We start from the raw sequence: 23,534 nt of genomic DNA on the forward strand, positions 1-23,534 counted from the left end.
TAAAACAGCATTTCCATTAATCTCAAACAACTGAGTCCAAAACACCAAAAATGTAGCTTTAAAAACATGGAAATTTGCTTCAGAGTTGCAGAAGTTATAGAATTTGAAGTTGCCTCCACTCTCAATAAAGGAGCAACCATTAAAAAATATTCTAAGCAGTAGTATAGTTCACTCAATTACGAATGTTCGCATCAGTTTAAATAGATGCAGTTAGTTGATGCGCTCGGGGCAAGAGAAGTCCACAGCTAACTTTGCGAAAATCTCAAACCTCTCACTCTCTCTGCTGACAAATTGCTCTGAACAAAAGAAAATTCATCTGACAAACCGCACAATGACGGAAAGTGATACACAGACCCAAAGGCAGCCAACCAAATTGTTAACAAATATAAAAAAGACCTTAATTTGGTAATGATTAAATACCAAGGCATTGCAAAAGTACCGCCAGGCAATAAAGATTCTTGGAGTTTTCCGATCCTTTGCAGAATGTACTTTCAATTATAAATGCAACTCAGCAGTAGCCAGCACCCTGCATAATCCTTAAGGTAAGCATTGAAAGCTGATAAACAGAAGGCAGACAGTGATCCATCACGTCAGAGAGGCTCAAGGCTGCAGTCAGGGATTACCACACATCTAATGACTATTCCTTACTAAACCATGAAGCGAAAAACAACCTTGCCTATCTCTCCATGCAAACCAAAAGGTCGGCGATACCTTCACAAACCTGCGTCTACCCTCGTAGATTGAGACAAAGTCTTCGAGCAATTACCTCCCAGATATGATAAGACAAGTGTGCTCAAGGAGGTGAGGCCACAATTTTATCTCTCCAGTAATCACCTAAGTGTTCCATTCACACCGACAACTGTGTCGCAACGCAGTCAATATCTATAGAGCAATCGATGATTCGATTTTCTCAAGTAACTCCACCCTTGATATGTGAATAACTTGCAATCAAATACTATCATTTCTGAATCAGTGAAGACATCTAGCTTGAGATCTTACCGTTGGAAAGGCTGGCTCAAGTCGATCTCGTGTACGATGCCGAGGAACTTATACATGCTTCGACTCCTTTTCTACAACAAGTCATCAAAGGATAGGTGTCTCTTATCAACACACCCACCTATCTTAAACTTTGCACCACCTAAAAAGGTCCTAGCATATCTTGATGTCTCCAGGCATGAATATTGCTAGTAATGTCAGATAGCTTGAAGCAAAGTAGAGCATTATCCTGTTTTACCATCTACAAGTTTCAACGAGATAATATTATTAGTCAGATACTTTGATCCAGGTTTTTAATTTTTCAAGTCAAATCACATTTTTAAAATAATTTTAATATACTAAGTACATTAAATCTTTTAGTTTCTGGATGTCATACAAATATCGTATAAATATAATAAGAATATCGTATGAATATTGTACGAATGTCGTATGATGTTGTGGATGTCGTATGATCTTTGAAACAATATATTAAATAGCTCATGTACTATAGAGCTAAACCGTTAGTTTTCTGCCCTCGACAGTTTATTATAAAAAGCCTTCTAATGCCACCAATTACTTTTTAAATGACGCATTTATACGAAATGAACACCTCAATTCAACATTACCTTACAGCGATATATACCTTCGATTTACACAGCCCCGAGTGAAAATTCTGTTTAAACTTAATTTCAAAAGAATACCAAAGCTTCTGGCTGAAGAGTGTTAATAGCGAAAAAAGTTGTACTAGCAAAAACAAACAATTTTTCTCAATTGAACTAACTCTTTCTTTTCTTTAGTTGAAGGAAGTTCTCCTCTTTACACCTACAGGTGCATCAAGAGCTCTCTTTACACCTACAGGTGCATCAAGAGCTCTCTTTACACCTACAGGTGCATCAAGAGCTCTCTTTACACCTACAGGTGCATCAAGAGCTCTCTTTACACCTACAGGTGCATCAAGAGCTCTCTTTACACCTACAGGTGCATCAAGAGCTCTCTTTACACCTACAGGCGCATCAAGAGCTCTCTTTACACCTACAGGTGCATCAAGAGCTCTCTTTACACCTACAGGTGCATCAAGAGCTCTCTTTACACCTAGAGGCGCATCAAGAGCTCACGTAATCATATTTGTGCAAAGACACCATAAACTTCCTGTTGATGATACACAGCTAAAACCAACTAAAATCAGACAGTTAAATGGCATGTACTACTGTGTTGGTAAAAAGGAAATCAATTGTTGTTTGAATATAAATTAATATATACAAATTAATACAAAAATTAATCTGTAGATTGCAAATAAAATATACAGTATTATGTGTATATATATTATATATATCCTACATATATATAATATATATAATATACAATATATATGTTTTTAACAATATATATTATTAAAAACAAGATATAATATATATTGTTTTTACAACCGCAACAATGACTATAAAACAAAACAGAAACTAACAATGAAAGGAAGAGCTGTATGTGTGAACCGCATTAAGTATCGTTGTTTCCAATTTTCTGGAGTTTTCCACTCTCCTATGAGTCATGCCTGTGGTTACATTGTATTTTTAACCACTTCATAATTTCGGTGAGTTAGAAATACAATGGTTAGGGTTTACCTAATTTGTGATACCTAATTGTACGCAATTGAAAACAGAACCTAATCAGTAATCATACACCTAACATACTATCAAAACCATATTAGAGTCATTAAAATTCGCTAGTTTTACTGTTTAAAAGGCTATTAGGTTACATATTTATACTAGAACAAGCAAAAACTATTTGTAAGAATGAGCGGTTTACCGCAGCCAGATGTAGGGCATTAAGCGTGAAGAGTACATTATCAATGTCATAGGCACCTCACGCTGGAATAAGAGTACCCTGGTAGAGTTTTCATTCATGCCATTTCTGCTTGAGAATATTTACACCCGACTACAGCGGCTACTCGGTTTTCTTATATCATTATGATTTCGTAGTTAGATCGAGTACATCACATTTCTAAGTCAATCAACATTTTAAAACTCCTATTATCGCTACAACTTAATAAATATGTAAATATTACTTCATTACTAAGAACAATAAGAATCCTATAAAATAAATATAATTAACAGTGAAAATACAAACCATAACATAATAATGACCAATAAGAATACAGATAAAATAATGAAAGGAATGCGGACCAAGCTTTTTTTGCATAAACAGCGGACATTTGACAAAAATCTTGGCAGTTTTTGGGCATATTCAGATAATCTGGATGTCGCAAGTACAAACATCAGCCATGGTGGTAGTAAAGGTTAAGATGTCCACTGCGACACATTTTGGACACTGTTAGGGGTATTGCTTCACCGCAATTAATATACACATAAGTATATATTGTTACACTGACAACCTGTTGAGTAGCGGTGTATCGACATAATCATATCGACTGAAACTTAGCAAATGTGTATATTGATCTGAAACTTATCCGACTCGTTATTAACTTGTTTATCACGAGGCGTCGATCAACCATCTGACAGTTTAAAACTCAATAGGCAACTTTGACTGCCACATTCTTTAAAAATTCTTTCAATTGAAATTTTTTACGTCACACTCATATAATACCAGTTTTTCGTGTAGATTACGGAAGTCAAAATTGGCAAATTATAACGGGGAACTAATATGCATACAATAAAAAATATTTTAGCAGTGAACTGATAAAAAATAAATTATTTTTTCTAGTTTGTATGAATGAAATTTAACAGACCTGATTAGTTTGTGCTCTTTGACTTTATTTAAAAAGGACAGAAACTATTTATGAAACATTTGAAACTGAACTAAAAGTCTAAACTCAAATGTCTTTACAAGCAAAAATATAAAAATAAAATAGTCTTCAATCAAAAAATATGCATTAGACCTTGGGAAGTCACAAGATGGAAACAAGAGTCAATATTTCAAGACGTCGGACACTTTACAAACATGAGTAAGTAGCAATAGCGTTCTCACAAGCATATCCTCGGCTTCCTGGTGATAACCAAAGAGAAAACACAATTTACATAATAGCCTACATATTTCAGAGAAAATGATTCAACACTCTGATAAAATATATATGAATAATGATAACAGATAAAAAGGCAGCCCTGAAAGAAAAAGAAATGAGACACTTCAGTAGCTGGGATGACAAATTTAAGTATTTACATAGGAAATGATGACTGGCAATTTATTCAAAGAATAGATTGCAAACTTCCACTGAGTCAAAAGGCACTGCTATAGTCATTGTTTTATAATCATTTCTATTTTAATAGCATTGCATTAGTCAACTCCCAAATAAAAACAAACTATATAGAAACTGATGACTAGCCCTTCGTAAGGCTATGATAGACAGTTTGGACAGTTGTAAAAGCTTTCCACCCACAATTTCAAACGGTTTCACAGATGTGATGTTACAATATCTAATCAGATCACTTGACCAGGCAATTGTGAAATAAGAGTGCATCACCTCGGCAGGAGGATAGGCTTCAATGATTTCGAAAAATGAAATTAGTTAAACGGAAGCGGACATGACAGTTGTGTAAACCAGAGCAGGATATAATATGCACAAAATTATGAATGAAGAGTAAAATCTCGTAAACATCAAAACATTGCTGAAATGTTTCAGACATGGAAACATTTTGCCTATCCCTTCAGGTTAAAAACCGGAACTTGATACAAATATAGATTTAGTACTTCAACTCTTCTCAAAACAGTCCTAACCATAAACCTCGGAATAGTAATTCTAATCTAAATATAAATCTATATGACGTAAAAATGTGTTGAACACCCTTATATTTTACACGCGTAACTTGGCTCTGAGCGAGGCTGCAGCGTACAAGTGGTTTACTAGTTAGATAGGCATATTGACAGGTTAGTTTGAACTGAATGAGTTGTTACGAGTTATACTGGCATAATTCTAGTCAAAACAAACAAATTTGTGATAGTGAAAATTTTCCTTCTGAAACCACGACCAAACTGATTAATTTTTGATACCAATATAAGCATCAATGTAGACCTAGTTAGGGCACATCCAGTCTTTAGGATCTGCGCATGTCCATGCTTGAATCTCACCAGCTAAATATATTAAAATCAAACTTTTTTCAAGTGTTTTAAAATTGCTGAAAACAATAAGAGTGCTATTACAATATTTTTGTCTAATGGAAATCAAATAGGAAGCCTAAAAATAGTCTTCAATGGGTAAGATTTTTTGTCAATATCCAACTAAAGTGGTTATCAATAAAAAATAGAAAACAAATAAAACAAGGAAATTTTGACATACATCGTGAGTTTGTGTAGCCACAAAAATGACAGCGAAATGTCCCTTTGCTAAATATAAGCACCCTATAACGTTGGCCTGGCTGTGTAGTCACACCCTAGATACCTATTATAGGAGACAAATGAATGCTGAAGCAATCACACCGCTATGAAAAATAACGGCCATGAACTGTGAATATTGAAGATCCTTGAATCTATCGCAATACAAAATTGTTTAATAGGACATCAACATTATCCAATATAAAGGTAAATGGAATTGACAGTAACTGTCCATGGAAAATTTTTTATTAATAATGGTAGACCCATGAGATAAACCCATGAGATAGACCCATGAGAAGATCAGCAAAAACATAGGCATGTATTGAAAAGGCATCGGCAAAAATCAATAAAAATTGATGCGATAAAGTTCTTCGCTAGAAGTTTAAAGATCAATCCCGGCAAAAGAATAGTGCTCATGGAAAAAGTTTTGTCCTAAAACAGCAATCCAAAAGCTGTCAAAAAGCTGCAAAGCAAAAACTATGGCATTTACAAATCGCATGTGAGAAAATGATGAAACTAGAAAACAAAATAAAAACTCATGTTCAAAATTTTGCAAACAGCACAACCAGAGTTTTACTTTGTTGCTCCTCACAAATTAGAATGAGACGCCACAGAGCTGATTAACTCTGTAGCAGCATAAATTGTCAACCAGCAGCGCAAGGGCATGGACTACTGCCATCAACTGCATTAAATGACAATGCGCAGAGGATCATAAGATTTTAACTTTTCCTTTTAAAAACTACACGGAATTGATGTTAAACTAAATCTGGCATTATTGTTGAAACAAGCCTATAGGACCTTATCGAATGAGTCTCATAATGTTCGAGACGTATATATGTTTTCCTACAATATAGGATTCATGCATTAGATGCTCATTTCACATGTCTTTAAAGCAAAGCTGAGACTCCTATTTCGAGAACCCCGTTTCAGCTAAAATTATTCACATAAACTCACGAAACAGTTCGAAAGATATTATCAAGTTTCGAATGAATGTATTGGAAACCTTATCAAACGAAATACTTCACATTTATATCAAAAAATAATGTAAAAAGATGTTGGTATTTGCCAAACGCCATTCAGATTATTGCTAAAGTTTTTCAGTCATAGAAGCTAAACAATTAACAAATTTTTTACAATGAATTTTAATTGCAAGATATATGATTGCTAAAGGTAAGAAGCATTTTTGTGTAAAATGTTTTTACAAAATGCTCTCAAAAGTGAAATGAGTTTTTTAGCCAGATTGTTGATCTATTATTTGATCCCGATGACGGTAAATTAGAATTTATAAAATGTTAGGAAGGCATAAGGGTACCTTGAAGTCATTTAAAACAGTCATGTTTGATATTCAATAAAACAAGTAAATGCCAGCTCGAAGCGTAAGAAGCCAAATCCTGATAGCACGGTTGAACCAACCGTCTGACAGAGTAAGGGTTATACATTAATCCTATGAAGTAGCATGGCGCAACAAAACACAGTATTGCAGTTTTCATGTTTAGCAAGATCGATCATTTAAAAGATAGATAAAACTTTTTGTTTATTGATATTGACTAGTACAAACTAGCTTGAAGTGGTTTACAAATTTCAAATATAAAAAGCTAAACTTGAAAATGCTTAAAAACTCATCTAGCGTAAATGAGAAAACACTAGAAAACTACCAACATCGCTGATTAGTAAGAGCGGAGCTCTTGTATCCCTACCCGTAAAACAGCTCACAAATGCTCAATTCAACGGGTCTACAATCTAAGCTGTAGGATAGATTAAATGCTCGAGTTCTACCCACATAACCTTACAGACTTTGCATAACAGAAACTTATAACCACACGATTTGGATAGTGTTTCGCTCACCATGGAGTGAAAACCACTAAAAGGCAAAAAATACTTTTTCAGTCATGTGCTGCGATGTAGACTTTGTAATAACCAGTCTCCACTTATCAACAACTTTCGCAATTTCCACCTACATGAACATAATCATGTATGTATTTATCTGTTATCTTGTTTATTTGCTTCCAAACAGGTCCAAGGTCAAACATTGTAACAAATCCATGACAAGCATATAATCAACCATTATATACTGAGGATGTATGGAGCATAAAACGTGAGAGTTTCACTTTGTCAGTTTTTATGGCTTGAGATCATAAAATGTTAGTCATTTTTTAAAAAGAGGTTATCAATTGAAGTTGCAAACCCTGTTCTGCAAATACATGGCTATGTATTGTGTATATACAAAACAAGGCTTTCAGTGAAACGCAATATACAGTTTGGTATATTGTACAAATGTGGTAAATATACATTCGGTAATATACATATGCGGAAATATAAAAATAAGCAGTCAAAATGTTTCATTTCTTTGAAAAATGAGTCATGTGAATAAAATCTGTTTTTCAGGTTAAGCCCAAAAAATATTTTATCCGAAGGTGCCTTCACAAAGAAATGATCACGTATTAAGGTGACGTTGAAGCAAATAGAAGAGGCAAAAAAATGACATGCTTGAGCTAACATTTAACATATCATTTAGTAAAATCTTCAAAGATCATGCAAACGAGTAAGTTGATTGTAATTTTCAAATGATTCAGATATTACATGTTTTTTATAAAAACACTAATCGATATCAAATATTAAAAACTCTGGAAACAGCATTTAAAGAACACTGTCTGATAGACATAGAGATTTAATAAGTGACCAACAACTAAAATAGCTTTCCATATGTAAGAAAGGGGTAAAGAATTCTTCTCTAGTTCGAGCAACAATAATGAATACCACCCTGGGAACTGTTGAACTCGTTATCAAAACAGATATATTTACCGAATAATAAGAATTAGCCGAATAATAGCAAAACCCACAAAGATTTCCTTAAAACTGATCATGCCAATGTAAATATTTGAACAAGAAGTAACAAAATATAGTACTAATTTCTTCTATAAGTCCAGTTATGCAAAAAGGTATTAAAAAATAGCAATCTGTAATTGGTGGCATCTTGCGCATTTAAAACAAAGTTTGCAGTTACATAACCTTTCATATATTGTACTAGACCAGGGGTCGGCAACCTTTTCCACTCAAAGAGCCATTTGGACCCGCAGGAAAGAACGCAGTGGGAGCCACAAACCCCCTTTGATATTTTAAATTGAAAAATAAATAAATACTACATGTAACGTTTTTGTTTAGCTTTCAATGCTCTTATACTATGTTTACACCATAAAGCGAAAAGGTGTGGCATGTATAATGATTTACCTACTGAGAAAACAAAATTACACTTTTGCAAAGAACAATAAAATAGCTAATAACTTGAACGTAACATGAAAATATTCAGTTGTTTTGAAGGTTACTTTCAAAAAAAGTTGCAACTTCATGTTTAATTCAGACCTTTTAACAAAACACCGAACTTAAATTCTAACTGCAGCAAATGTGCTACATTTCTTCTGTATGCTGTCATTTGGCGTGTACGGTGAGTAAGCGTACATTTCTCATCCCATATTAAGCAATCTGGTGAGCTAGTGTCATCAGCAGTGAAAGCAAACGAATCAGCCCACGTAGGATCAAATGCTCTTATTTTCCTCTGTCACTTTTTTTAGTAGTCGTCAGTTTGCCGGCTGGTGTAATTTTGGCGGTTTTATTGGCGCATAAATAATGATTCATAACAAGCGACAATGTTTGATTTATCACCATAAATATAATTTTTTAAATTATATTACAAAATCTATTGATGAAACTGCTATATTTTATGAATTACTTGGCAAAAAAATTATATGGTAAAGAAAGCAAAAAAGGAAAAAAAACAGGAAAAAAATCCAAAGTCAAAGTGAGCCACAGCGAGGAGATGAAAGAGCCGCGTGCGGCTCCGGAGCCGCGGGTTGATGACCCCTATACTAGACAATGGTAGACAATAACTGTTAATACGATTGCCTTTTGCTTTTTCGAACTATTAGGCTAATGGTGTTAGTTGCAGATGTTACTTATTCCATGACTTTGTGCTGATGTGTGGTTGCATGTAGTAAAACTTTGGCTAGAGCTGATAGTAAAATCCATTAGATCGTATCACGACTGCAGTGAGAGATGCAAGCTTTCAAAAATTCAAAATCATTCTGGCATGAAGAAAACTCAAAGAATTCAAAGATCGCTATGAGTAACACATGTTCTTGATGGCTCATTTGACACTGCTCATATTTTGACAGGGTCTAATGAAGCAAGTCAAAAGATCAGCCCTAATTCCAGCAGGTCTTATCACTACATGTGTTACAACAAGAGTCGGAGTCCAAAGATTATTGAAAGGATAGGGCACCCCAGACCACAACAAGAAAGCTTCTGGAAAGACAAACAGTTAAAGGCAATGGCGCGCATAATGGCAACAAAATTATTATGGCTGTAATACCGAAGCAATTTATTAAAGTCATTGAGTAGTTTTCATTACAAATATGAAAATACTATTGTCTCATTTACTGTCTATGTGTCAAAGTGTGGCTGGTTTGTAGTGTATATTGCTTTATGAATGGTTTATATAATGTAGTAAGACTCCACTTGGTATATATTTTCTGCCAAGTTTTGTTTCAAGCCCAGAAAACTATTCGACATAACTGAAAATCTGAACCTTAAACGCTATTTCTAACACAGTAGCAAAGGTCCTTGTTGTAAGTTACAATGTGAATCATCAAAAATATTTATGCAACCATTTTAACCGAGTGTAAACAGCAGCATTACAACATTATAACAACAATAAACACTCAAGAGATTTAAACAAAAAATAGTCGCTTTGATTCGCAAAAGACTCTACTTCACCGACAACATTTCATAGCAGCATGGTTATAAAAATTTACAAAGCAAAAATGGATAAAAAGCATATTTCTATAATAGAAAATTACTAGAGATAGATTCAATTGATAAGTTATCAAATGCACATATTGAATTTTTCTCCATATGGTCATTCAAAAAGGAAGGTTAATTGTAAGAGATATCTCATGAAGCTCTGCACATAGAGTTTCATCAGAAATACACGAACATGTGAGATTCAATCTATTTCTAGATAAAAATACAGACTGCAATAATATGGTGTTCAAATCAATGGTCTGATTAGGCATAATGGCCAAACAATTGCATCTTAATAGGCAAAGACAGACTGATACAGGTTTAAAAAACACAATGAGCGTTTAAGAGCTGCACGTAAATAAAAAACATACATTTATGATGTACGGGAAATATTTTAGATTATTCAAATATCTGCATGCTAAGCCCCACTTCTTTGGTCTCCTATGCAACATCATGGAAATCTAAGCACTCCTTGCCAAAAGACCATTTCCAAAAGATCATGTCTTCCCTTCATATTGCTATATTTCAACAATATATTTGCTCAAAATTAACGAGATCAGATAATACCTTTTTGACTCAGATTCAACAAACGTGGTTTATCTTTTCACATGATTTTTTAATAACTACATGTACTCGCTTACTGATTTTATTTGTGACACTTGTAAACAGTTTTCTAAGCTGTGCAGTTTAAAAAAAAGTTTAGACACACGCGCTACTGCCGTAAAATCTTCAGTATCATCTCAGTCTTCAACTAAAAACATTAACAGAGACTAGTTATATGCAAGTCGTTGATTCCCTTTGCCATACTATGCTTCTATTTCAGGTCTTTCTATTTTCCAGGATGAAAAGTAATCTTTCTTTCCACTACTATGTGAACGAACGAAACTGACATTCATTTGACATCCTTCTCAGATGATAACAACCCCAAGGTTTTGAGTCTCTTTATTTGCACTTGATCTTTCATTTTTTTCACCCACTCTCTGACCTTTTTACGGTCACATTTATTACGACGGTGAATGCTTGAACCAGTCAGTCTACTTAAATGATATTAAACTATTCAAAGGAAGCTTTAGTCATGTGTAACAAGAAAGTTATAAAAGAAGCATGTTGTTTAGTGTGTATTTTTATACTAAAAATAAAGAGCTAACTACTTTGTTCTGGGCAAAATTACTGGGATTAAATGTTCTTTAAAAAATACCAGCGGATTGTTCAATGCTTTGAAAAAAAGACATTACTTAATAAACAATGACTATGATTGCATACGCGGTGTGTGGCTATTTGAAACTTAATATGTCAACATGGGTCAAATTATATGGACTGCTGACTAATTCTCTAGCTTTCATCTGTTCTTTTATTTCATCACCTTTCGTAATGTTGTTGATATTGATTCTTGTCTAAATTGCCTAACATTGTGTCTAAATCTTATGAATCGGATTTATGGATAGTTTTGCATTGCAGACCCTATTTACTACATCTGTACAATTCAATACCTCATCAGCACTGTCAAGCTTTTAGTTATATGGCGATTTTCAGATGGGCTTTCAGCTGATAATTCAAAAAAATCATTCTTATTGAAATGACGAGTCTGCATACAAGTGGTGGTGTATTCATTTTACTTAGGCATAAGCGCTTTAGAAACAATTGTCTTTGTCTATAGAAGTCTGTGTCAACCTGTCATTTAGGATATACATGTACTTAAAACTTCTTATTTTCAATTATGCAGGATAGAGTTATGGCCCTTAATACAATCACCATCACCTCTATTGTTGATACTTTGTAAGTGGCATGTAGTAAAGTTATCAGATTGTGAAAGGTGCTCTGAGTTGGTTTGCTGCCAGCCAGCAGCAGGTCAGTGTCACTCGGGAAATCTATAAAAACCAAATCACATTTAATTATACTATAAAATCTATATGTACATAAATTGTATGATATATATATACCGTAAAACCTCTATTTGAACATCATGACACCGTATTTTTTAACCCTTCCCTACAATGGCATTTTATTAGAGGTGACGTTCAAATAGAAGGTGGCGCTGTGCTAAGGATGATTTTGAAAACAATGAATTTATATGGAGTTAGACCTTATTGACTGAATCAAAGTGTAGTTGTGATGATTGTGACAATCGATCTTCTCAGGTGCGCTGTTACTAAAGCCATGGCAACCACTACAGCAACAGAATTAATTGTTTTTGATGTAACCGAGTCATTATTAGTACTAATTTGTGGACTCCTTTTCACTGATCACTTCTTATTATGGGTTCATAAAGATCAAAGAATATCAAAAGGGAGGTCAAGTCGAGTTCAAAAAAGGTGGCTCTGTATTTTTCAGCCCTCACCTAATAATAGTGGTGTTCTATTAGAAGTGGAGTTTCAATAAATGTAGCGTTCAAATAGAGGTTTTACGGTATGTAAGTGTATATGTATACATATATATATAACTAACTAGAGTGTTGGAATAGATTAAGGTTACTATTATATGTATATATAGATATATATATATATATATATATATATACAGTCAAACATGGATAACTCGAACTTCACGGGACCGAGCGAAAGTGTTCGAACTATCAGAGCGTTCAAGTTATCAGAGCACTGTCACAAGTCCATGTATTTACTTATTTATTAGTAGATACATGTACATATACAAACTATAATATAAATCAAAAGCATAAATGGCTTGTTTCAAATTAAATGCTTCTAATGTAAAGTTTAAAAATTTTTTATCAAAAAGTTAGAGATTTTTCTATCACTTGAGATTGGTTTGTTGTTTGAGGTGATGTTATTGCCAGGACGTTTTTTAGATTGACATTGGCAAAACTTGATCGTTGTTGAAATGCTCAAAAGAAAAGACATCTTTTTCTTTTGAGCGATCAATTTTGCCGATTGTTCTTGAAGTTTATGCAAAGATTACCTCACTTTACCTTGCTTCCGAAGGGCGAACGCTAAGCGGATGTTTCGTATAAATCAAATGTCACCAAACCTTTAGAAAAGTCGTTGACAAAAATATTTTGCCGATGGTGGTAATAACGACGCTTATGAATCACGAAAAGTTGAGGTTTACCTCTACGGCTAGGAACAAAGTGATTTTCTAAAGCGATAACAACCGTTTCGGTAGCCGTTGGGCAAAAAACAGTTCGAGTTAACAGTGTTGAGTTCGAGTTATCTATAGCAATTTATCATTACGTGGGAACGGACCAAAGAAACCGTTCGAGTTAACCATATGTTTGAGCTATCCGTGAGCGAATTATCCATGTTTGACTGTATATATATATATATATATATATATATATATATATATATATATATATATATATATATATATATATACACATACATAGGTAAAATCAATGAATGGACATCTGTATAGCAGCTATTTTAAGCATCTGCTTTTCCAAGCAAATCTTTGGTAGCTGCATCAAATCTCCTTTACTAAAATGTGAGGCCAAACAAAAACAACTATCAAAAGCCACAATTTGCGGTGAGGTTATAAAATATATCAACTTGCGGTGAGGATAAAATTAATAAATGTAGTTTAAAAGCAAATCAAACTGAAACTTTATTTATGGACTTGACCAGATTTTTTCAAATCTATATCTATTTATTGTTCACTAGCTATTCTATTTATTTGTTCAACAGAATTGATGATATTTGCGTTAAAATTAGGTAAGCTAGTATACATTTTGAGGTCTTTACATCATAAAATGCAAAATTATGGTCACTATAAAAAATAAAAGAAGCCATTTTAAAATGATTAGTCTACATTCCTATACATTGCTCTAGTCTCAGTAATAATATGTATGTGTATCACAATTAAACAAGAAAACAAGAGTTTGGTTTGTTTCGTCTAGTGTCACCAAATACACTTAGAATGGTAGGTGTATTCTCTCTAGGCCAGTGGTTCCCAAATGGTGGGGAATTCCTCCCAAAGGGGGAAAATTTCATTTTAGGGGAGAATTTTGGCCTTTATTTATAAATTTTTGCTAATACATTTGTATTTGTGAGAGGGATCTACTAATACATTGTATTTGCACAGCTGTGCATAATAGTTATAAGTTGCATATTGTTGTTTGTTGTTAATAAACTGGGTGTTTATTACATTGTGTACAATCTTGTGACTGATAGAAACATCATACTTTCTATAACTTTAGGGAATTTTCATTTCCTTTTCACCAATAAGATGCTGACCAGACCTTTATAAAGATTGTTAAACTTCTAAATGCTGTGATACTTAATATTTGAAGCTGCAGAATGCAGAAATGACAAAATATGAAAAAGTATGCAGATTGAAAGCAAAACGAAGCCTGATAGAATAGGGGGGATAGAGTTTTCGTAGTCTGGAAGGGGGAACCAGCGAACCTAATTGGGAACCACTGCTCTAGACCTTTCCAACATCCCTGAACAAACTAGCGTTAGTTACTTAACACCTCTGTAACTTATACCGACTTTCATAAATATTACTGCAATCTTATTCATTTAATAATGATGGTAAAATATTTGTCACAAATTATCTTTTTAGATATATATATATATATATATAGGAATGAAAACATCAGCAATCATCACATATGCTCTGCTAGCGTATGATGATTGATGAATGGAATCTGACTTTGAACAAATGCAGCACTAAACTATTTATTCAACATTTCACAAGTTTTGAGAAGTCAAATATTTTATCTGTTTTACATATTCATTGACTACCTTTGTATAGAGGATAACTTTCAATCCATACTTTCAGAAACTCAAGAACCTCTCAATCTAAAGTAAATTTTACAAGATTGCTAATTAGCTAATAATTATTAATCATTGATTGGATAAACACACATTTTTCAAGGGACGGCCGTTTATACTTTATATTATTATATTAATTATAATTGTTCATTTATTATTTTTTGGACGTTAAGCAATGTTTTAAGAAAACTTAATCACACAGCAGTGGCCATAAATAATCATTTTTCAAATGTTTTTCACTGTTGTTCATTGCTATAAGTTTATTGTTCATATACTGTTATCTGTATAACTGAAATGTAAACCTTCATTTTATATACAAAAATAAACTAAGGACTTTTATGAGAATATGCAATTTGTTACTTTTGAAATAGTTATAAAATAATCAGAAGCATGCAAATTTCGGCTGCAACAGTGGCATTAAGCTACAGTAGATGCTCCTATAACGTATAGCTCCTATAACATATAGCTACTATAACGTATAGCTCCTATAACGTATAACAACTATAACGTATAACAACTATAACGTATAACAACTATAACGTATAACTCCTATAACGTATAGCTCCTATAACGTATAGCTCCTATAACGTATAGCGCCTATAACGTATAACTCCTATAACGTATAGCTCTTATAACGTATAGCTCCTATAACGTATAACTCCTATAACGAATAGTTCTTATAACGTAAATTTTAGACAACGTAAGGAATTTATGTGAAGTTTTTGCTTTGTACTATATAAAAATTCCATATAGTGTAAAGTATCAAGTCGGGCGAGTTCTCACATTCGATTTGAATGTTAACCTATCTCGTTGCGTTTGCGAGAAAGAAAAAACGACATGCGTATAGCGTTATATCTATTATATATACAACTTCCATGGCATTCTAGTTTGTCGTAATAGATCGTCAGATGTGTCGACAAAACACAGAATAGGTAGCTGCGCAATTGTTCATAAATACTTGAAAGCAATCAATTGGTGCTGGTGTTACAGCGTTAGTCTACCAATCTGAATGTCTTGAGTTGGAGTATCGTCAAAAGTTATCTTTCATCCTAACCGTAGTACCACTATTTTTATAGTAAAAGTATTTTTTGTTTTGCTTTATTGTAGGCGTATAAAATATTTGCTATCAGTTTTACTTACCAGAATAGACTTTGCTGTTTAAAAAAAATAAGCAAATTATTGTATATGAATGTCAAAGATGTGGGCTCCTCATGAACTTATTGTAAAATTACCACAATCATGGTCTATAAAACCAGTGAAATATATCATTTTTCATTAAAAAGGAAAAAAGCTGTCGATGCCAACCAATAATACTGCAGTTATAGTACAGCAAACAAATTAAAAAGGTCAAGTCTAGTTCTACCTTTTTGTATGGCCAAAGGGTGAGTTTACAAAGATCGTAGAACAGATTAGGCATTGTACATGTATCTTACTGTTCACATAACACAAAATCCCTATACGTAAACATTTTTGGAACGTTACGACTTTATTTGGCTAAATTAACTACCATTAAAAATTGATGTTGTTCTATTCACTTTACAATGAACAATCCTTGGCAATGCTTATCTACTGAATAATGGTTTTCAAAAGGCATTAAAAACCTTCACACACCTGTGGTCATAGGTTTAGCTTTGTGTGTTTAGATTGCCTAACCTCCCAATATGGCATGATGTTACCTCATTACCTGAAAAACAATATAACTTTTTCAAGTCTAAGTAAAATCCTTCACTGCAAATTAAAAATTTCAGAAAAAGGTATCGTGATCCCGTTTTAAAGTTATTTTAGTTAATTGGTATAAGGCTTGATTTTATAAATACAATAAATATACTTCATGTTTTCTATAGAATACATTCAACAGAAACAAGACAATTGTGTGGTGCAATCAAAGAATGCAAAGGAAATTGGCAAATGAAAGATAATTCATAGCATATGATAAATTGGTGGTTAATAATCTACCCAAAGTGATATACTTATCTGCAAGTGTCTATTCACGCCTGTAATCAAACAAAGATTAATATTCTTGTAATGGGTCTCTTTTAAAATTCTACTTCATGTTTTAGTGCTTGTGAGGTGTTTTCTTGTTGTTTTTAGCCCTCCAGTCAGCCGATACACCAAAGGCAACTAGGTCCTCATAAAACCTAAAACAAATATGAGGGCCCTCAACAGATCAATTGTGAAGTATAAGAAGGTAGTAAAGGAAGAATACCGCAATTAAAAATAACAGCAAAACAATGATATTGGGAGTCTTACACAGGAAAGGACTAACCTGTAAGCGCTGCAACTGTGTACATCGGGATCATCTGGGCAGCAGGTCCTGTCAGGGTTTACGGCAAATACAGACATGATGTTTCTGGCATATAAATGCTTGAAAACAAGGTTTCCTGTCATTTGACAACGATGTTTTTTCGGTTTTGATTAAACATTACGCCTATCTCTAAAAAAAAACTTAAGCTAAGTCCACCTTCCAAATTGTTTCATGCTCACTAGTATTGCAACGATATTTGGGATAAAAAACGTCAAAAACAAGCATAAGCAATTGAGATTATCGAGCTGAAATGAGCTGTGACAAATCTACGCCCTTGCGCCACCTTCACCGCTATATAAATTCTTCAAAGCGCCATTCCTTAAATGACTAGACAATTGCTATGGAAATAGTGCAACTATACTGTCTATTTGACATTAGCTCTGCGTTTACAGTTTGTTATGATGGCAAAAAGTCATCACCAATACATATTTTTCAACTATAATTGTTTAATTTGACTACTCTGATACGCACAGGGGTAAAGCTATATATTTTTTAAACAGCTGTTCAAACTTGCAAACGTTTTATTTTTTGGCAGAGTACCTTTAAAATGATTGTTCAAACATTGTTATGCACAATATGAAACATTTTCCTCCGTAAGAAGAGAGGTTTTTATACAAAAAAGTGGTGTAATTGTTGGATTCCTTTACCGTCTTCCCAGGGCTAAAACTTCAAATCTGTAGATTGATTTATTTTGTGTACTTCAAATGGTCGAGTAGACAAACACCCAGTTTGTAGAGTAGACAAACATACAGTCTATGGAGTCTTGTAATTTACTCATTGGGCCGTTACAGTAGTCTGTATTCGTTTTGACACCATGTTCAACAGCCGAGCTATGGCCATCAGCAAACTTGACAGCAGCGGTATGGTTGACACCATGTTCAATCGCAAAATAAACTCCTTAACCGGCAGCTGCTGATGTCATGACCCAACACATGAGTAATTGAAGTTTAAAGAGAGACACCCATGCCCTTGGCTATAAGAAGTTATTGTGAAATGTCAAGGAGACAGCAGATATGTCAGTGGTTTATCGTAGGCAGGAAATGCATAAGGGCCAGTTAGCACAGACTTTACCTTAGATCTCCTTGGCATCATAGCAAACAAATAAGATTGACATAGTTGCAAGCTAAACAATGGACTAGTTTCACACGCTGCACATGCATTAGGAACAATGTGATCAAGCCAATTCCCAACAACTCAAATTCTCATTTCTGCCTGTGGTTACGTGAGTCTGTCATTACGAGAGCTGACCTCTACTAACCAGGTCGTTAAACCAGCATTCCTAGAAAAGTGGTCTATGAAATTTGTGATAAAAGACAACTACAAAGAATAACGTGTTCAGGTCAATCCTAATATTTCACTTACAAATATATTGAGATTTTAGTTTTACACATAAAATTGGCAGCATGCCAAGTTTCAAACTAGGAAACAGTGGACGGACCCTCATTATCCGACTTAAATTCGTTCCAATGTTGGCATCGTAAGGCAAAAATGTCGTATAGAGGGGTATAGAAACCCACAGTAATTATCTAATGCAAACACCCATAATAAAAACCCTCGAAATTTTATATATGTAATGTACATATTAAAAATTAGTAACAAGATAGTATGTTAACCTTAGTGACTATAGTTACCTACAGTAACTTTAGCGTATTTAGTGTATGATCAGCAATAAAATGTAACATTCCAATGTACTATGTGCAGTACATGCGTAGAGAGTTCTCACTTTAGAGACAGACATATAACATAAGCATGGAGTTGAACATTAATGAATTTAGCATACTAAACACATACTTGAAGCTAAGTTTTAGAATGTATTTTACTAAACTTCGACTTTGTCATCGGCTAAAATTTTATCACTTATCTGTTTCCGGTTTTGTTTTCACTACAACTTATAACGAATAACGCTGAACTGGAGAGAGAGCGAGCATCGTACCTTTTTTAAACGCTGTGAGAGAGATCTCATTATTTCGACGTTTTCAGCACACAGGCTGCCAAAATCGAATTTCAATAAAATCTTTGTTGATACTGTATGACAACAAAAAAGTTGCATGGCGGGGACGAACAAACATCGTGTTCCACATCATGAGGAAAAAAATTGTATAACAGGAACATCGTATCCCGAGGGTGCACTGCACTTTACAAACTGCCAGATCAACTGATAAACATGAGTGAGACTTTCTGACAACAAATGCTCTGCAAAGCAAGTAGAAATGACTATGTCTAACCTTTGGTACGAGATACCGTGTAAGTCGTCCATTGTGATAAGAGAGCAGGCCAGAAGGGCATGGCCAACTGTTTGTATAACCACATGACATGAGCACTTTCACATCCATTTCATCCTCTGATCCAGCCTGTAAAAAATTCCAACAAAATTGTCTTCCAAACATCATTTGTTCAGTTTTGATTGTTGAAGAAAGATCGCACTCGGTATATATTCCCTCTACGACATTCATGCAAGAACTTTATGCGCACATGTTTTAATCTTCAAATGGGCAGTACACAGGCATATGGTCGGCGTTAATGTAGGCAATATCATGTTCACCATGTGCCTTTTGAACCATGAACAGAAAATACATTGCAGTGGTCAACAAAACTCACAAACTAAAAAGCAACTACACACGTTACTTATCTTTTTGTTGAAAAACAGGCAATTAGTGGTAGACATCATTCTGGCACAAGCCACATAGCCAGAGCTCGGTAAAGGTTTATACGCTTGCATAACATGTAGAGTTGTTACATGGACAACCGAGACCAAACATTACATTCAGATGATCCTCAAAAACTAGCAAAATCTTACAAAGGTCACCCAGCAGGAATAACAGGAGTTGTCTACACAATTATTAATAGAACTATTCATACTGTGAATGTCATCGTGGTGGCTATGGTACACAGATAGATTTTAGCACACAAATGGGATGTCAGGGGGGGTGCGCTGCTATTTGTACTCTTAGCTACTGCGCAACCATGAGCCTTTTTAACTCAATTAAAATAGTTAATGACTTGTGCAAAATCTGACATTAAAATTTATGTCTGATTGTTGTTGCAGTATTGAAAAAGAAATAAATAGTTGTCATATGATGTTGTTGATATGATGTATATATTGTTGCTATATGAGTAGGTAGGAGTCGAGTTATAGTATTTTTTATCCCAAATTTTCAGTACTCTTCTTCATTAGGAACAAATTTAGTTATCGAATTGATTGAGACTTTTAACCATTCTTCCATAGTTTGACAGCAAAACTCTGTATGTTAATCATTGATTAAATATTCTAAAAGTGGTGTCTTGACTTTGTAGTAAGATGACTGAACTTTTACTTGGCTCTTAAATTGATTAAAATTTGTAATGCTTCATCTGGGTATCAAAGAAAATATGTCGAGTGATGGGCAAGCATCCAAAACACACTAGCTTGTTCAAGTTATAATTGTAGGTTTGCAATGCGTTATGGTGCATTTACAACAAGGTGATTTGTCGTATTTGCTTCCATGTCGACAAAGTCAGCTTGGCACATGGTATAAACTGTGGCAGCGAGAGTAAAACCATTAAAAATGTATACCAAAGCAGAGTAATGAGCTTAAATTAAAAAGAATTACGAATTAGATTTACTTTTTTCCTGTAAGAACAGTAATTGTTTTCCTCGACTCTAGATACCAAACTCCATGGCCAGAACCTCGGAGAAAAATTAAAAATCTCTAGGCAGACGGTTTGCCATTAAAATTTGTTATGCGTCTCTTGGGAAAAACCGTCATAGTACCTTTTGGAAAACCCACTGTAGCAACATTTGGGAAAATCATTTTCATTTAGTTTCAAAAAATGGATTAATATACTTTAGGATAAGTGAATTACATCTGATAATTACATGTAAAAACTAAATAAACTCAGCATTCATCCCATTCATTGACCAAAAATTAGAAATCACTTTTCTTTCGCGTGCGTATTGTGTAATAAAATATTCAAGTGCTCCTGTCTACACTGTAGTTCATAGAGGAAGTGTGAAAAACTAAAAACGTCAATCTGTTTACGCATTTCTAGATAAAACTAGGAGAAACCGCCTTCTTATTAGGATGATATTAAAAGTTTTTCACTTGTTAAAAATAATAACAAAACTGTAGTTTGCTGATTTTATAAGTTTGTAAAGTTTTGCAATAAAAGAAAAATTATTATTCGTATTTTCAGGGTAAAACTAAGCAGTCTACACATATATGTATGGCATTAATTAAATAGGTAGTTACCTGTATAACTGCAAATGTATTTTCGTCAGTATTTTGGTTTGTGATATTAAGTGATCCTCGACAAGGTGTGATGAAAATTATGACATCACAACTAGTAGACACCTGATAAAACGGTCATTTCACTGGTAAATTACTTGAAAATAAAACAATGTTGCTTTCTCTATAATTTTGGACTGCCTCTGTCATCCCTTTAGAATGTGTACAGGCAAGCACTACTTTGAACAGGCTGTTGCTTATATGTAAAACTTGTTTGTTGGTCGCGTAACACATTCATACCATTGCAGGCATTAGATCACGAGCATCCTAATTGTCAATAGCATACTATCATAGGCTGAACTGATAACCTTTAGTAACGGTAACATACCAGAACTACAAACCCGTATAAAGAACTGAACGCGTGCTATTTTCATTAAAATTGCGAAAAGTAATATCTAAAACAATGGCATCATCCTCCATGACACATTGCCTAATAGTTCAGTAGAGACAAGCCCACCCAATATGCATACATTTCCTAACTTGTAAAACTGCCGAATCCAAAAATAGATGAAATCAACTTAGACCAACAGCTGTGACTATGATTTCATCTTGCTAAAAAAATTGATTGATCATGAAAATTACTAGCCCATCATGAGTCAGTTTTAAAAGAATGTGTAATCGTTAACATGAGAAGGTGTTCTAGCATTTCATCGACCACGTCAACAATGCATTCTCAAGGCACTTCTTACACAATTTGAAATACGACACGCATTTCGCTCTAACTCCTACACTGTCAACCACAAACCCTTACCATTATATCATCCATTTCATGTGTAATAGATACCGTAGACCACATGATATAATTCTTTTTATCGTCCAGAAAATACCACCCTTATTTCACCAAAAATCCAACCTAAAGGAGGTTACAGGAAATTTACGATTTAGAATTTTACTTTGATATTTTTTAATATTATAGCTAAAATGTTTCTCAGACCCACGGAAATCAGTAGAATCTAGCTGCGAATTCTAGAATCTAGTATCAGTTGGGTGTAATTTTTCTTGTACAGCCTATAAACCGCAAAAACTATACGGTTTTAGCTTGTGAGGCAATGATGGAGAAGTGCACTTGACGAAAAAAAATCAATGCATAAAACATTTTGATAAATTCACATTATTTCCCTATGATAGCATAACTTTGATTTTATGATACTTTTTAAAACAATTAATCGTATACAAATACGAGTTGATTATTAATCAAATAGCATTGTTCTATGGGCCGACACAATGGCGATGGGAGGTATCGTGATGTCGTGATATGATGGGAGACATATCGCTGTGGTGCCAGCTAGAGAGATCCAATATTTACCAGACTAGAAAGGAATAATATTATTGTATATTCAAAACTATATTATATATTACTATACTATATACTGCTATATACTATATTACTTTTAATATATGTTAACATGTATTATATATTTTTAATTATTCAAAGGAATAACTCAATATCATGATGAACTGTAAAATATGCTTATTACTAGTTATGGTAGTTTTCTGCTTGCATGCACGCTGTAATTAACAGGTTTTTCATTTTTGTATGACAATTATTATATGACATCTACCAATCAGAATTGTGTTTATTTCACACAATATAAAACATTTAAAAATTGAAACATTGAATCTTTAATTAAATATAGACTACAACACTATAACTAGGACTTTACATTCACAATAATGTATAAGCCAATAAATAATCACTTTCTCTACCTATTACCCACATACCAAGGGATATTAGCTACGGAAACATTTACATTTCCACGGGGATATGTCGACATAAAACCGTGTCTCCATATTCATGTCGACATGTGGAAGTTAAGTAAAAGTGAAGGATATTAACGATTAAAATAAAATGGAGTCTATCAAATTTACACTCACAGAACGTTACTTAGATATATTCAAAGTTTTGGTTTGCATTTTCACTTAACTTGGAAGTACCTGAAATGTGGTAGCAATAATTGATTTCAGCAAAGGGAGCCGTGATGCCGTCCTGATAAATGGAGATGTCAGACACCTAGTATTTTGACATATTTTTGCAAGTGAACCAGTTTCAAAATCTGCGTACAATCACTAAGAATTTACATGAAATCTTATTAAAAATGAATTCAATTGGATCAACATCCTGAATATCTATTGCTG

At 33.8% G+C, this 23,534-nt stretch overlaps 1 protein-coding gene across 1 annotated transcript in view; it reads right to left on the reverse strand.

Moving 5' to 3' along the window:
- Positions 1-23,534, reverse strand: part of LOC137404283 (uncharacterized) — a 97,207-nt gene that overhangs the window by 37,285 nt on the left and 36,388 nt on the right. The window contains exons 7-8 of the mRNA XM_068090467.1: positions 19,359-19,484; positions 1,000-1,070 (exon numbers count right to left, since the gene is read on the reverse strand). Coding sequence (XP_067946568.1) covers positions 1,000-1,070; positions 19,359-19,484 — 197 coding nt within the window. The remainder of the gene's footprint in view (positions 1-999; positions 1,071-19,358; positions 19,485-23,534) is intronic.

Source organism: Watersipora subatra, chromosome 9, assembly GCF_963576615.1.
Source record: "Watersipora subatra chromosome 9, tzWatSuba1.1, whole genome shotgun sequence".
Taxonomy (NCBI): Eukaryota; Metazoa; Bryozoa; class Gymnolaemata; order Cheilostomatida; family Watersiporidae; genus Watersipora; species Watersipora subatra.